Source organism: Ailuropoda melanoleuca, chromosome 13, assembly GCF_002007445.2.
Source record: "Ailuropoda melanoleuca isolate Jingjing chromosome 13, ASM200744v2, whole genome shotgun sequence".
Taxonomy (NCBI): domain Eukaryota; kingdom Metazoa; phylum Chordata; class Mammalia; order Carnivora; family Ursidae; genus Ailuropoda; species Ailuropoda melanoleuca.
The window spans coordinates 7,264,400-7,281,576 of record NC_048230.1 but is presented as its reverse complement, the minus strand read 5'-3'; the positions used below and the strand labels follow the sequence as shown (position 1 = coordinate 7,281,576).

Sequence of the window (17,177 nt, the reverse complement as noted above, 5' to 3'; positions counted from 1 at the left end):
CCAAAGAACTATAGATTCGACTCCATACAAATGTAAAGCCTCTATCCATCAAAAACAAATGCCAAAAGTTAAGAGATAGATGGGTGTCTGGAGAAGAGAAGAGAGACAGATGAAGTGCTAGGTTTTTATATATGTGTCATGTATTTAGGAAAATCAGTGCTACAAACAAGGTCCCTTTCAATTTTATCTTTAATTGGCAAATATATCCCTGACATAACGTTTCAGAATCTTGCTGGAAATGGCATCTTGTGTTTTCCCTCTGGTATAGGGAAATTTAAAATTCGTGGTGGATGGTGACACGCCTCTCATCGAAAATGGCAAGGTTGTGCCTATCATCGCAGAATTGCTCTCCACCAAGACGGATATGGTTGAGAAGGCCCTTCTCTACCGGACGGTGGCCACGGGTCGCGACATCATTGACAAGCAGCACACGGAGCAGGAAGCTAGTTATGGCAGGGACGCCTTTGCTAAGGTGGGATTTTAACAGACATTGTCTCGGCCTGGGGATGCAGTTTTAGTGAACTTCCGTGAGGATGCTTCCAGACATCGCGTGAAAGTGGGCTCGGGTTTTAGAATCCAGGATGGTACTTTGGGACCATGACAGTCTCAATAAAACGCCCTGACTGTGAGCATTACTCTCAGGAAACGTTCTGAGGAGAGTGAATCTGACTGACTGGGAAGCCAGGGAGCCTGCACGGGCCCTCTCACCGCCCTCCATTCTGCTTTGCTCACCAGTGTTTGATGAAGACCGCCTCAGGTCACCCGATGGAGTTCTCATCCCTTGTGTTTCGTGTCTGTGTGGGGATGGTGCCATGAGTTAGTAACCATTCTCCCCTTAAGTCATTCACCTTGTTTCCTTTCTCTGCCACGACAAATAATGCTGCCGTCTCCTGTGCGTGTGTCCCTCCACACCAGCGCTTTCATTCCCACTGGACACACTCCCAGGAATGAGCTCACCACATCAAAGAGCACACTGATTTTAAACTTTAAATTGACTGACCTTATGGGTGTACAGGAGTACCTGGTGGTTACTTTCATTTTCATTGCCAGTGTATTTGAGCATCTTTCCGTATGTTTGTAAGGTATTTAAATCCATCCTGGGAATCTCCTGGTTGTCCTTTGTACATTTTCCTCAGGGCCACTGTTGTTTTGTTGCGTTTGTAAGAGCTCATAGGTTTAACCCTTTGCCTGTGATCTGTGTGGCAAGTGTGTTATGTTCCCAAGTTTACATTTCCTTGTTTTCTTTCTCTTTGTTGCTGGTTGATTAGATTGCCCCGTATTCCGTTTTTACTCTTATAAGTCCCAGGCTTGGTTTTTAGTCTCGAGAGGAATTTGGATTTATCCAAGTGCAATGCAGAGAGGAGGATTCTAAGCAGTGGCAATGACAGCGAGTCTGCTCTTTAAGGCGATCGCTCCAGCTTCAGTATGGAGAATCTTCTGAGGGTGGGAATGGAAGCAGGGAGACCATTAGGGGGATATTTCAGTATCCAGGAGAGAGACGATGGCGGGCAGTATAGAAATGGGGAAAAGGGATGATTTGAGATGGGCTGTGTTTGAGATGTAAAATCCACAGCCCTGAACGATAAAATCAAGGATCACTCCTAGCATGGTCTGCCTCCAGCCTGCACCTCCTGCCTCATTCTACACCATCCTCCAGTCTCGTTCCTTCATTCCAGCACATTAGTGTTCTCTCAGGCCTTGCAGGTTGTCTTTATCCCCCCTTTCTCCTTCCAGCCACAGGGCCTCTGTGCAGGCTGTTGCCTCCGCTTGGATCCCTTTTCTGTCCCCCTCTTGCCTCATCAACTCTTACTCATCCTTCTGATCTCAGCCCACTTTCTCAGGGAAGCCTTCCCTGGCCTCTGTGAATCCCAAACAGGTTCAGTAATCCTCCAATGCCACACACCTCACCTTCAAAGTGTGTGTGTGTGTGTGTGTGTGTGTGTGTGTACCCGCGTGCATGGTTTTTCCTCCATCCTACTCCCTGTGCTCCTTGGAGACTGAGACCGTGTTTATGTTTGCTTTAGTACTGTATCTCCAATAACCTGCCCACAGTAAGTAGTCAGGTAATATCTGTTGAATGAATAACTTCCTACATTTCCAGAGTCCTTTGTTCATGGTTAGAAGTAGGGTAGAGGTAGGGTAGGAACAGTTTTCGGAGGTGGGGAGATCCAGAGTCCTGACAGCACACACGTGTGAGATGGCTGTGAGGCCATCTAGGAAGATTGTCGGGTTGGCTGTCGAGCACGGGAGTCTGGCACTCAGAGGTGAGGTCTATGTTGGAGTACCAGGCTTGGGAGTAGTATTATAACACTACTGTTTAACATCGAATGAGATGACTCAGGAGGAATTGAGAGTGAAGAGAAGAGGACCAGAGGAACTCCGCCTCTCAGAGGTCAGGTGGAGGAGATCTTACCAAAGGTCATCCAGAAGGAACAGCCAGCGAAATAGGAGGAAAACTAAGGAGGTGTGGTGTCACAAATCCCAGAGGGGAGAAAGTTCAGGACAAGGGTGAGAAACCAGGTGGAGTGATGCTGAGTGTCTAAGTAAGACGTCCATATAGAGGCACAAGGAAGCGTCTACACTGAGGTGCTTGGGGTCTTTGATGAACCGTTTCAGTAGGGCAGTGGGAGGTAAGCAAAGACTGGACTAGATGGAAGAGTAAAAGGGAGGCAAAGAACGGAGGCGGTTTGTCGATGACTGCAGGTGGAGGGAGGAGGGGTGGGTGGAGGAAGCTGCTAAAGGCATGGGGTGCTGCAAAGCCTGCTTGTATCAGGACGTGAGTGCGTGTAAGCGTGTGGTGCCTTTGTCCACGTGCGTCTGGCTGCAAGTGTCCTTGGCGTTGGATAGGCGTTTGATTCTCTAGGAACTTCAAACTGCGGTCTTTGGCTCAGATCTTTATGTAGCATTATAAATCAATATTTGTATTTTTAGAATCCATAGAGCTTTACTGGAACATAGATATTAACTCACTGGTTCCCCACTTTTTAATATTTGATGAAATCCACAATCAAGTAATGAAGCGACTTCTTTGAGGGATTAGGCAAATTACTGATAGAGCTGAGCAGAGACGTACCTGGAAGTGGTATTGGAATACCATAGTGACCGATAACAATCTTAAAAAATCCAAACCATTTACTTGAGTGTTACCTACATCATGTAGCGCTTTTTTTTTTAACAGATATGCATTTCTAATTTTTCTGCTTAGAGTAATAACAGCTATGTTAAGTGGTAAAGAGAAAGTGGATGTGGATAAGAATTTAAAACTAATCACAGATCTAAACAGAAGACGCAGTCCCAAATGGGCAGGAATGAATGATGTTGTTCTCCTCACAGGCAATATACGAACGCCTTTTTTGTTGGATTGTTACTCGCATCAATGATATTATTGAGGTCAAGAACTATGACACCACGATCCACGGGAAAAACACTGTCATCGGTGTCTTGGATATCTATGGCTTTGAAATCTTTGACAACAACAGGTAAACTGGATAAGATGCTTACAACTCTCCTGTTTATTTTGTCATTTCTTTGAACCTAATGGATCCCTTGTCCCGCAGCTTTGAGCAGTTCTGCATCAACTACTGCAACGAGAAGCTTCAGCAGCTCTTCATTCAGCTCGTGCTGAAGCAGGAGCAGGAGGAGTACGAGCGGGAGGGCATCCCCTGGAAGCACGTGAGTGGCCACCTCTGGAAAACAGCTTCCTGTGTTGCCCGTCGTATCAAGAGCGTCAAATCCTATCATTTTAGCTGTTTTGTTGCAATTTTCTTGGGCCTGTGAAACTTCTGAACATTAGCTTTCCTTTTGGGGATGCATAATTCCGAGTCATTTTCAGGGTTGATGGGTGGAATTCCTCTCATTTGATGGACTGCCTTGTTGGTGCCCAGAAATGCTGAGTTATAACCTTCGCGCTTGAGAGCTGACGCCACGTGGGTTTTCTGGCTCGTCTCTGTCTCGTAGAGTTTAGCGCCATGTAGAGGTTACTCGGAGCGGTGACTTTTGCCTTAAGTCCATTGGGCTTTGCTTCCAAATTTAGTTTATTCTCTTCCTGTCCTCTTTCTCCTCTTATTTATCCTTTTTTTTTTCCCTCCTCTACTTTGCAGTCTAAGTAGCACTGTTACTATCTTCGGTTATTATGGTTTATATTCTCTGAAATCCAGGTGTGAAAAACATTAACGTTTACTTCTGTCTGCTGTCCTTCATGTCACAGCTGGTATCACCTTCTCATGGCCCTTTGTGAACCCTGACAGTTGTCACAGTCAAACGTCTGGCAAGGCCAGGCCAGAAAGTGGGACTGCCCTGGGGCACAAGCCCAAACACCACTGCTGAGAAGCATGACTTGGTTGGCTCTCTTGGTCCTTACCATTAGACCTCCTGCTTGTCGCAGGGCGAGACCTAGTAATGTTTTCTCTTAAATTTGTATTTTTAAACAATTTTGAGAACAGACTTGAGAAATGCAAAAACTTCTGAGTCTCCACACATTTTTGTGTTGCTAAAATTGTGTGTTTATCCTCTTGCCAAATAGAACACACAATAAAGTTAGTATTTTTTTAATATCCGACGTAGTAAAAAGCTTATCTGATGTGCTGTAGGTAAATTACTTTTATATTTCTTCCCACCTTCCTACTTTCTATCTCGTCTCATTCAGAAAGGGAGACAGCGGTATAATTAGTAGCTGTCCTGCCTCAAATTGCGTCTTTGCCTTCCAGCATGTGTTAAACATCAGAATACCATAAAAAAATTTCGTTCAAGTATATTAGTATAAATTTTACTGTTTTAGAAATGAACCAAAAGGTGTATTATTACTTTGTAGCAGAATTACCTATCATTTTGATTTAAGCAGTGAACTCTTATAGCACATTTAAGATGTAATTCAATTAAGTTTAGATGCAGCTTTCTTAGAAAGGATCTGTTGTACAATTTAACACACAATTACAACTGATGCTTAGATTTTTATAGCAAATTTAATCATGAAACTTGTTATTCAGAGGTGATTCAGAGATACCGGTCAAAAATTTCCTTTAAAAATCAGGATATCAGATCCCACAGGCATAGTTGTTAAGGAGAAAAGTCAACAACTGCAGTAGGCTATTCCGAAAATCTGAAAAAGGAGCCACAGCCCTAAAAATGCAAAAATCTTTAGCAAGTAAACCAAGAAATGAATGTCCTCACGGGAACAAAAGGCTAGGTCCCAGGTAATTGTTACAATACTGACTACATGCCAGGTCCCTTCAAATTGGAATCTCTATTCTGGGCAGTTATTTCCTTTTAAAAACTCAACTTCTGAACATAGTGCTTGATTTTTTTTAATGTTTTTTATTATGGAAAATTTCGAGCAAACACAAGAGCAGAGATCGTGATATGATGAACTCCATGTACCCGTCCCCAGCTGTGACAGTTATCAGTGGGTTGCCAGTCTGTGTCATCTGGACCCACCGACCCACCCATCCACCCCACCCCCAGGTTATTTTGAAGCAAATCTCAGACATCATATTGTTTCATCTGTAAACAGTCCAGTGTGCTTCTCTAAAAGATAAAGACTTTTACAAATACCATGACCGTGGTATCATTATCACACCTAAGAAATGTAACAGTAATTCCTTAATATCATCAGATATCCAGTCAGTGTTCACATTTCCTCAATCATCTTACAGGGTTTTTTTGTCTGTTTTCGTAGTTGTTTGATTTTGGATCCAAGCAAGGTTCTTACATTGTGGTTGGTTGTCAGGTCTCGCGCACATCTATAGATTTTCTTCTCCATCTCTTTTTTTACCCCTCACAACCTTCCGACAAAGAGGATGAGTCATTTGTTCTGTAGAGCTTGCCACAGTCTGCATTTTGCCCATCAGATTCCCGAGATGTCATCTAGTCTCTGTCTATGTTCCGTGTATGCCCCTGGTTGTTCTATCTGGAGTCTTGGCTGGTTTCAGGATCAGCGTTTTTCTACCAGTCTGTTTCATAGGTGGTATGTGGACTTCGGTCAGGAGGTTCCCAATGCATGGTTGTCTCCCTAATTGACTGGCTTTTACAGGCTTTTCGTGCTGTAGTTTGCAAGTCATTTTTTAGCTTTTGAGAACTGAACTCTTGGGCACATAGCTGCTCCGTCTGGGGTGGGAATGGGAGGCCCAGACCTCTCTGCCCCTTAGCTACCTCGTCACATCTCCCCCTTCCCCTGTAGTCCTTAAGAAGCCTCCGGGGAATCTCGATTGCTGGGAAAACCTGGTTTGGAAGCCACAACTTGAAGCAATGTTTGAAGTAACCTTAAACTTACAAACTAAAAGTTACTGAACTCTTGAGCGAAGACTCATCGCTTTTAGTTACACAATTGGTTCTTTAGAGGACTTAATGCTTTAGTCCTGGGACAAAAGACTTCATCTTTAATTCATACTCCGAAAGTCTAAGCCTTCAGCTAATAATTAAGAGTCACTGCTTTTTGAGAAGAGTAAGGATATTTTTTCAAAAGGAGATAACTTTTCTCCCTAATTAGGAAATCTAATACGTGTCCACTATAAAAGTACATATTTAGACCAGAGTTTCTCCACCTCTGTACTACCGACGTTTTGGATGTCGGATAAGTCCTTGTTGTGGGGCTGTCCTGTGCATTGTACGATGTGTAGCAGCCTCTTCCCACTGGGCACATAGTCATGACCTTCAAAAATGTCTCCAGACAATGCCAAATGCCCCTAGGGGAGGGGGTGAGTCATCTCTTGATGACTGACTGATATAGACAGACCAGCAAAGTATAAAAAAGGAAGTAGAAACCACCCAGTCTGTAGACCGTCAGTCCATGGAAACGGTAGAGAACTTGGAAGAGTAGGGGCGGAACTGAAACCCACAGTCAGGTAACTGGCCTGAGTCCTTGGACTGCAGATAGCGTGGAGCAGGGATCCATGAGAGACTGAAATAGTCCATTATGAGCATGTAGGTCTTACAGTAGACGATGGAGACAACGCTCAAGTTTAGGTACCTCCTAAATAGGGGGACACATCAACACCCAGGACTGAACTGTGAGAATAGACTGCCCATCTTCCAGTGAGCGCAGCGAGCCTGCAGGGCCAGCGCGTGCGTGGTGGGATGCATGCTGTGGACTCTCGGGCAAACAGGCGTAGGAGAGGAATTTGGGATGAACTTTGTGGGTATTGACGTTGCTAAAAAGCCAGCTGTTATTTAGAACTTTATTCTGCTCACAAAAGTAAACAAAAAGTTTATTCTTATCTTTTACAGATACTTTCATCTCAGAGTTAATTAATTTTTTATATTTTGCCCATAGCAACATCCAAAGTCTGTTAGATCTCTATGTGCTCTTTTCACTGGGGGAAAGCTGGAGAAGATGCTTTTTGGGGTTTTAGTCCTCCAAGGCCAAAGAACTAAAAATCCAAGTCCTGTGTGATACCTTAACCTCATCAGGTTATAAATCCAATAATACTTTAAGATTATTTGTTGGTACTTCGTGGAGTGTGAATCTTGTGATTAAATGGCAAACAAGATTGGGGGATTGAGAGCATGAAGGAATGGGGTTCGGTGCAGGATTAAAACAAAAGTTAGTGATGGGAGAAACACTACCTACTTTGTAAGTTTTGCCTTGAGCGATACATAACACAAAGTGTTTCATGAAAGAAATTAAAAATTAAACCTCAGATAGAACATGTGCTCATTTTAGCACTAGACCTCATTAATGCTCTTGACACATTTCCCACCAAGATAACGTGACTTGAACTCCTGAAATGTATGCAGGCATCCGTGTTTTGCCTGTCCTGGCCTCTGTTCCCTCTGGAACTGCCCTCTTGCTGTGTCCTACAGATCGATTACTTCAACAATCAGATCATCGTGGACCTTGTGGAACAGCAGCACAAGGGGATCATTGCAATCCTGGATGATGCCTGCATGAATGTGGGCAAAGTCACCGATGAAATGTTCCTCGAAGCACTTAACAGTAAACTGGGCAAACATGGTCATTTTTCCAGCCGAAAGGTAACGTGTTTTATGAGAACTTCCTCTCCCTTTGATCTGTAAGATTTTCCCCATTGTTTGACAGGATTAAATGGTCTTAAATGTTGGTTTAAAAGAATGTGCACTCTGGGGCGCCTGGGTGGCACAGTGGTTAAGCGTCTGCCTTCAGCTCAGGGCGTGATCCCGGCGTTATGGGATTGAGCCCCACATCAGGCTCCTCCCATATGAGCCTGCTTCTTCCTCTCCTACTCCACCTGCTTGTGTTCCCTCTCTCGCTGGCTGTCTCTATCTCTGTCGAATAAATAAATAAAATCTTTAAAAAAAATAAAATAAAAAATAAAAGAATGTGCACTCAACTAAGCAAGAAAAGCCATACGCATCCATTAAGTGACTTACTGCTATAAATAAATTCTGCCTCTCTGGTTTATGGGATGACAAGATTGATAAAAATCATAATATCCAGAAGAGGGAGCTCCAGACTATTCAATTTGCTAGAAATGGGGGAAAGGAACAGGATTTTAGAAAGCATGATGTCATTTATAACCAATAGGTATAGAGGCCTTGTTCATGTGCTAGAATTTTGCTCCTGCATCTGATAATTCTGGCACTGAAAACAGCTTTTGTCCTTGACTTTTTACTGTAATCAGTTATAAAATGTAGTATGTGTCCTCTGCCACAATTCTTCAGACTATGTGACTTTCTTAAAAATAGGAAAGTTCTAGCTGTAATTCTCCCCATCACAAGGGAACTCATTCCCCTAAATGAATGGGTATCCTTTTAACTCCCCATTTCCCACATTCTAAAAATGTTATTAAACAGATCACATTCCTGTAATAAATGGTGGCAGTTGAGGTTGTCAGACCTTTGTCTGCTTTGCATATAGTATGTTTGTCGTTAGTATTTGTCCTAGGAGGGGCACACCATCATCCTTGAGTGTTCCCTACAAATACCAGCTTGTCCAGCAACCATAAGCTGAAAGAGAAACAGGCCCCGTGCTCCGTCACTTCCATAAAAAAAGGAGCAAACATTTCTGCTCCTCCATATTTTCACGTAAATCTATGACACACTGCCAATTTTTTTAGCACGAATAAGTCTATTTTCTAACTCTGTCCCCTTTGAAATGATGTAATCAGAACAGTAAGAATCTACAATTAACTAGATAAAGCATAAATCATCAAGAAATAGATTACTGGCTGATATTTATTTTAGGCCAGTTTATTTCCCAAAGATTCTCCTTGGTCTGTGACTGAGGATTGACTTGGATCCCTACTACAAGTCAGTCAGCTGTCAGATACTACGGTCTGACCTTTGACGTAAGGGTTCTGGTCGGGGTGTTCTTCAGTCATTTCCTATGTATAACACAAGTGCTTAATACATGCCTCTCATTTCCCAGGCATAATTCTGTGTGCTGGGGACAGAGTACTGAGCCAAGTTAGAAGCACCCTACCCCATTTAGAGTGATCTGTTGTAAGAGGGTACTATTACATTATTACAGGTGTCCTGTCTTCGAGGGAAGGGTTATCTGCGTCCTTTATAATCCCAGCCTAGGTCTTGGAGGCTCACCTAACATCCTGCCTACCAAATGGTAGATAATCAATGTTTGTGAAATGAATTGACTTCGGTCACGATCATACCAAATACATCTTATGGAATATTGAATTTTAAACTAAAACATGCAGGGCTCCACTTCATTTAAATAGATAACTATGAATCTCATGATAAATCACCTCATTTTGATTCACGCTGGGCATTTGTACACCTGACTTAAATTTGTCCACCAAATATTTTGAAATATAATCTCATTCTTAATGTAGCCACTCTACGTAGTACTTTTAAACAGTTGCCATGGATTTGATAAGAAATTGCAAAATAATAATTTGTCTGGGAAGACAGGAATTCTCTCTTCTTTTTTAAGATTTTATTTATTTTATTTGAGAGACAGAGAATGAGTGAGTGGGTGGGGAGGGTGGAGCAGAGGGAGAGGGACAAGCAGACTCCCTGCTGAGCATGGAACCCAACACAGGGCTCAGTCTCACGCCCTGAGATCATGATTGGAGCCCAAAGCAAGAATGGACACCTAGGCGCCCCGGGAATTTTCTTTCTTTTTTTTCTTTTCTTTTCTTTTCTTTTCTTTTCTTTTCTTTTCTTTTCTTTTCTTTTCTTTCTTCCTTTCTCTTTCTTTTCTTTTCTTTTCTTTTCTTTTCTTTTCTTTTCTTTTCTTTTCTTTTCTTTTCTTTTCTCTTTAAATGTGGAAACCCAGGTTTCTCTGACTCTTCAACCAGGTGGCTCTTTTTTCCAGCATCACGCCCCCCGGCCCCCCCGCCACCTTGTCTGACAAGGTAAGGGGGCAGTGATGCTGGAAGAAGTCCCCCCTGAGTTGGGGACTTTTAAAGTGTGTTAATTTCTGGGATTATTGCTCTAATGAAGGAAAGAAGTGGAATAACCAAGCTGTCAGGATGTTTTCATCACTATAAATCTTTCTGTTAAATAATGCTATTATTCTGTACGTTATGCCAGGTGTTACCATTTGCTATTGGTTACAGATTAGCTCAAGTTACTGGCATGTTAAATAAGAGGTATCTGCCTTGTATTTATTTAGGGGCTAAATGGTTTCTTTTACATTAAAGTTATCATGGAGAGATAGGCAAATGATCCAATAAAGCATGAAATTACTGTTTAAAGTATGGTGAACATATAAAGTTAAATGATATACAGAATTTATTATTTTCAAAACGTAAAGAAAAATCTAAAACCTTCTGTGTTCAGATCACTTGAGTCTTTGCAGTATCCAAATATAAGAATATTCAATTAGCATGGGCATCTCCTGGGTCCTTTTCCCAAGGAGTTTTATAAATGAAAGGGTTTTGTAAAATGGTTAACAAGAGAGAAGGAAAGGGGGATCCCATTTTTTTTTGGAGACGCCTTTGTATGTTAGATACTTCGATCTTCATGGTTCATTTAAGCTTCAGAACAACTCTCTGGGATAAGTAATTATTTAAGGGCACAGAGCAAGTAGGTGGTAGAGCCAAGATTTGAACTTGGAAGTCTGACTCTAATTTAGTGTAATTATTCACTTGTCTGATTAACAGACTCTTCCATTACTAGTCCAGTTATCAGTGCAGAAGCCACCATCCTGTTTGGAGTTGTTTGGTAGCTAACCGTGCAACTTAAGTTTTTGTGCATAACCGCACTCAGTGCTTTACGGATTCTTGGATGTCTGCTTTAGAACCTGTAGGATACTGCATGATCCTTCACAGGGCAGACAAAGGAGCCTGGGTGCTACTGTAACAGGGAAAATTGTAGGAAACTGTGGAGATCACCACCATAGAAAAACTGCCTTTCCATAAACTATTCCTCTTCAGTGAGAAATAACTGCAGGAAGTTGACCTTCTCTGAAATGAGAGCCCTGAACTTGACTCCCAGCTCAACAAAAGACAAGTGAGCCAGGCCATTGTGTACATAGGAGAGCAGACATTACATCTGGTCCCAAGAATCCTTCCCAGAACGACCACCTATGAGCTGTGTGACTTGGGCCAATTACCTGATCTCTCTGACCCTTAGTTTCCTTGTATGTAAAAGAGAGCTCCTAATATTGTGAATTTCAGTTGTGAGGATTGTATGAGATGTACGTGCCCAGCAGACAGCAAGCTCTCAGTGTGGTGTCCCCTAAGTGGAGCATGGAACAGAAAGAGACTGTTATCAGTCAGGGTAGCCTGGGCCACTTATGGCATCAGCCAGGCTTTCAGCGTCAGAGATGGTAGAAGTCCGCTTTTGTCCCAGAGACCTGGACTTCTTCCATCCTCCCACTATCCTTCTCTGCATCCAGATAGTGGGAGGAGAGGAAGTGCTGAAGAGGGTCACCCACTTCTTACCAGCTTTGGCCTGACACAGCCACATTTCCTTTCTGCTCACTGTCCGCTGTCAGCACCTGGTCACTTGGCCATATCTGTCTGCCAAGGTGGCTGGGAAATGAAGTCCAGCTGTGTGGACTTCTGGTGAAAGCGCGCAGGCTTTACCACATAAGCCCCACCCAGGGTGATTTCATTCATAATGGTATCATGATTTGTGACTCTGTCATCTTACATGACATCTTTAGGAAAGTGAAAATAATCTGTTTTCAAAATAATTTCCTTATTGATTTCTTAGCTCTGCGCCTCAGACAAAATCCTGGAGTTTGATCGTGATTTTCGAATTCGACATTACGCAGGTGACGTGGTGTGAGTATCTTACTTGGGTACCAAACATGATGACTTGCATGCAACTTCACTTCAGAAAGTAGAACCAGGGAAAATAAACACTGTTTTCCTATTCACTTGTGTTTTTTAGTCATTTCACAGGATAATATATTTTCATCTCCTCACGTAAAAAAAAAAAAAATTGGCTTAGCTTCATTCATTCCTTGCTTTTCCAACTTTTCTTGAACACTCACGATGGCGGCCATGTACAGTCCCTGGCAAGGTTGGCACTTAGATCAGCTGATGAATAAATAAATCATGGGAGAATGTGAACTAAGAGAGAAAGATGGATAAGATTGGCCTTTTTCTGAAGAAGCTTACAGTTCAGTGGTTGACACAAGCAGATACATGAGAAGTCACTGTAACGAAGAATGAGAGGGGTCAAACTAGAGGTGCATGAGGCCTTATGGAAACACTGAGGAGGAATAATTATGCCAGGGCGAGGAGCGTAGAGAGCTTTTGGTGGAGAAAGTGATATCCAAGCTGAGTCCTAAAAGTAAAAGAGGCTTAGTCGGGGAAGAATTAGGAAGGGAGGAGGAAGGGAGGGCATTCCAAGCAGGCTTGTGGGCCCAGAGCCAAGAGCCACCATTGCATGCAAAGAACCACAAGCAGTTGGGTAACTAGTTTTGCCATATTATTTTCCAAATGTCAGTTGAAAAAGTGAAATTCTCACAAGCTACATTTTCTGGTCACAATATAAGAAAAGTAGAAATTGGTAAGAAAATATAACTCCCTTAGTGTCAGAGTCCCTAGGGCTGTCATAACAAATTGGTGGCTTAACATGAGAGAAATGTTTGCCTTCCCAGTTCTGGAGGCCAAAAGTCCAAACTCTGGGTGTCGCAGGGCCACACACTGGAGGCTCTGGAGGAGGACAGTTCCTCACCTCTGCCAGCTTCTGGTGGCCACAGGCATTGCTTGACTTACGGCCGCATCTCTCCAGTCTCTGCCTCTGTGGTCACACTGCTGCCTCCTCTTTGGTGTGTCTGTTAAAACTCCCTCTGCCTTTTTTTTTTTTTTTTTTAAGTAGGCTCCACACCTAGCATGGAGCCCAGCTCTGGGCTTGAACTCATGACCCTGAGATCAAGACCTGAGCTGAGGTCAAGAGTCGGACACTTAACCAGCTGAGTCACCCAGGCACCCCTGCCTCTGTCTTAAAACTACAATTGTGGTGGCATCTGGGGCCCACCTGGGTCATACAGGATCAGCTTCTCCTCTCAAGATCCTTGACATAATTACACCTATTTTTCGAAGATCACACCCACAGGGCCTGGGGGATTTGGTAGTCCATGTCAAATCCCTGTCTTTCGGGTGGGGGGCATTTTTCAGCCTGCTACATTTAGGATGCTTTGTCCACTGAACACCGCTTCTTACCGGATTATTGTTTAAAGTTTCCTCTTTTCATTCCTCCTTATTTTTTACATTAGGAGCTCTCTTCATCATAACCTGTTACAGGAAGAGATTACAGAACAACAACAACNTGCTACATTTAGGATGCTTTGTCCACTGAACACCGCTTCTTACCGGATTATTGTTTAAAGTTTCCTCTTTTCCTTCCTCCTTATTTTTTACATTAGGAGCTCTCTTCATCATAACCCGTTACAGGAAGAGATTACAGAACAACAACAACAAAAGGCAAATGATTATCTCTACAAATGCCGAAAAGACATTTAAAGAAATTTTAATAGCTGTTCCTGATTTAAATTAAAACTCTGAGTCATAAAATAATATGGCTTGAGATGATCACCCCATCTGTCAAACTAGCCATTAGTGCTGGAATGGCACCATTATCCACTTGTTCTGGTCCTGTTCCCAGGTTCCAGAACACTGAAGAGGGGAGAGGCAGCAGCGTGCACACTCTCCCACTGAAAATGCGGGCCTCACTTACAGGACGCTTCCTTTCAGTTCAGAAGCATCAAAGCAGAGCTGGTCAGAGGCCTTGGAGACCAACTAGCCTGGCGCCTTTGTTTTATAGATGGAGAGACTTATGGAAAGTGTGTAATAACACTTTTATCCAAGGTCATTCAGCAAGTTTATGGAATAGCTGAGACAATAACTAGTTTCCAGACTCCTAGTCCAGAATGCTAGCTGACCCTTCCAAGGGATATTCAACACCTCAGACTTCCCCTTCTCTCCTTCAGCCCTTCATCCTTTTCTAGGTTCTTACTGCATATCTTCTGTGTGCACAATGTTTTACAAGGTGTGGTCTTCTCCCAAAAGAGTTTTCCGTGTAAGATTGCATACATACCTATATGGTCGTGTGTGTGTGTGTGTGTGTGTATATGTTTATTTCTACTCAGAAATGTGCATACACGTAACATACACACATTTACATCCATACATCAGTACAATTAAAAGATGGCCTAAAATAATCGCCATACAACTAATAACAGTATTGTCAGCATTTAGAAGTAATCACATGATATAATACTTCTGTCTGTGAGAAACCCAGGAAGGCTGATGCTAGTCCTTAGATGCTAGGAATTATTTTTAAAGGGAGAAGTGGGAAGGGTGCTAGAAATATTCAGGAAATAGTAACTAGGTCCATTTAAGTGGAGTGTGTCCTTTTTGTAGCATCAGAGAAGCGGAAATGCCTGGAAACATAGATTGAGATCAAATCATAATGGCCAAAACAAGGACTTTGCAGTTTGAACGTTCTAGGTTAGATAAAAGATTAAGAGTTAGGTCGCTTGAAGGTTTCAGTCAAAAGTGACTAGAAGGTCTTAGGAAGCAGATCTAGGATGCGGGAGGCAAGGAAGGAATTTGGGACCTGGTGACCTTGCAGCTCATCTGGGAGGAGGAAGGAAGGAAGTTCCTCAGAGAGTCAAAGATGTGAGGCTGGCACATCAGTGAGGGGTCAGAGTAAGACATCTGAGAATTATCTACATCGATGTGATGATTGTCTAGGAAGAAAATGCAGACAGGCAAGAAAGCCGAGCTGTCGGGAGCAGGTGCGTCTAGAATTCCTATTTGCGCGGCCTCTGAGCCTCCGTCGCTTTTGTGCCCCCAGCAGTGTACTTGCTCCTCCTGGAGTCCACGCCCATCGCTGCGGCAGAGCAGCTCCCATCCCTCCTTCATCCCAACCACAAACGTAGCTGGCCTCTCAGGACTTTACTCCTCTCCCTCCTCCAAACCACGAGTGCCGGCCTCCTTGTTTCCTCTCATGTACTCCATGCACGTGACTGCTCTTCTCCCTGCATTTGATCTGTTTCCCTGTGTGATCTCCTCCCTTCCTCTTTCTCCTCTGCTTATCCAAATCTTACCATCCTTTGCAGTTCTTCTTGGATTCTTTTATCCCACCCTGAGCACACTGAGAGAACCTTAGGCAAGTCACTTGACCTCCTTACGGAAGAGACTCTTAGTTCCTGTATGTTGCGGTTTTGCTTTTATCTTAGGAGTGCTGGATGATAAACACAGCTATCTTTTTAGGAGTCGTCTTCTTGAGGTAAGCTGTAAACCAGTAGAAAATGACGGTCTTAATCATAGTGACGGTACTGATGTTTGCTCCCCTTTTGAGGAATAGAAACAACATCCCCTCTATTTAGTAGGTAAATTTGATATTCTTTAACACCGAACAAAGTGGACAGTATTAGCTCTAAAGATGATTGATGGCATAATTAACAGTGGAAAGGCTTGTAGACTTGTCAAAAAGCTTAAATGTGGCTCTTGCTTGGTGAATAATGCATGTTTTCTGTGGGTTTTTTCCCTCTACTAGCTATTCGGTCATTGGATTTATTGACAAAAATAAAGACACTCTATTTCAAGATTTCAAGCGCCTCCTGTATAACAGGTAGGATTGAAATTTTATTCATTATCTTTCCATTAAACTCTTTGACACACATATTGTGTAATATGTATGCACATGATTACTTTTAGGTGGTGATTTTAAGAGCTTGTGGCAAATTTTCTAGTTCTGTGCGATCGTAATGAATGAATGAAATAATATATTACTTAATGATCATACAGTCTATAAAATTAGGACAGAGACCTACTACTAATGTAACTTTCCTTGATTTCTCTTGGGTTGTCTCGGTTTCTCTGTTCACTTTCTTCTGGCACCCCTGCCAGTGTCCCCAGGGGAGGCCAGTGGCAGTGGGGGTGGCGTCTTGGATCACCTCTGGCCCAGATAAACATTTTACACAAGCAGATTCCACTGTAGTCTTTGCCTCCAACTAAGAGACCACTCTTAATATCAGACTGGCATCTAGGGTCAGGGTTGACAAATCCTCAGTGGACAGAATCTTTCCACAGTCCAAGAAGATGTGGAAAAGGTGTGGCAAAATAACTCCAGGCAAAGGATAGCACATTCAAACCCTGTATGAGTGCTTTGGAAAGAGGCCTGTAAAGAAGACGAGCTTCGCAGCCAGTTTCTTCCTTTGGATGAGAGAAACGTAGTCACACACTCACTAAGCCTACTCAGGTGGCCAAGAGATCATCAGAAGTGTATTGAACACCTGTGAGCCATACGTTCTTCTGTGCCTCAAAATGCAGCTGTGAAAACGGTTTAGGCTACGTCCCTGCCTCATGGATTTGCTCTTCCAGTGGAGATGACAGTTAATAAGCAAACAAGTCACTTGCCGGTAGTGACAAGTGCTGGGAAGAAAAATAAAGTAGGTAGGAGATGGAAGGGTACAGACAAGTAGTGGGAGGGGAGGCATTATAGAGAAGGGTGGTCAGGACAGGCTTCTTAAAAGAGGGGACTTTTGAGCAGAGACCTGAATGAGGCGAGGGAGTGAGCCATGAACACGTTGGGGGGAGAGCATTCTGGGCAGAGAGAGCAGCCAGTGCCAAGGCTCTAGGGTGGGAGCGAGCAGCACGGGTGTCTTGAGAACAGCAAGCAGGCTAGTGCGGCTGAAAGCAGAGTGAGGGCTGGGGAGCGTAATAGGGAATGCGTTTAGGGAGGTCAGCAGGGCGTGGATCCTGAAGAGTCTGTGAGCCAAAGTTACGGATGAAGTACGAAGAGAATCTGTTGGAATTTATGATATGATGTCATTTATA

General features: G+C 43.2%; 1 protein-coding gene across 2 annotated transcripts in view; it reads left to right on the top strand.

Moving 5' to 3' along the window:
• The window catches only part of MYO1D (myosin ID), a 327,544-nt gene that overhangs the window by 97,905 nt on the left and 212,462 nt on the right, over positions 1-17,177 (top strand). The window contains exons 8-13 of one of the 2 annotated variants that reach the window (XM_034640508.1): positions 269-472; positions 3,334-3,479; positions 3,558-3,672; positions 7,798-7,968; positions 12,094-12,164; positions 15,895-15,969. In XM_034640508.1, the coding sequence (XP_034496399.1) occupies positions 269-472; positions 3,334-3,479; positions 3,558-3,672; positions 7,798-7,968; positions 12,094-12,164; positions 15,895-15,969 (782 nt within the window). The remainder of the gene's footprint in view (positions 1-268; positions 473-3,333; positions 3,480-3,557; positions 3,673-7,797; positions 7,969-12,093; positions 12,165-15,894; positions 15,970-17,177) is intronic. The other variant, XM_034640509.1, reaches the window with a different exon arrangement.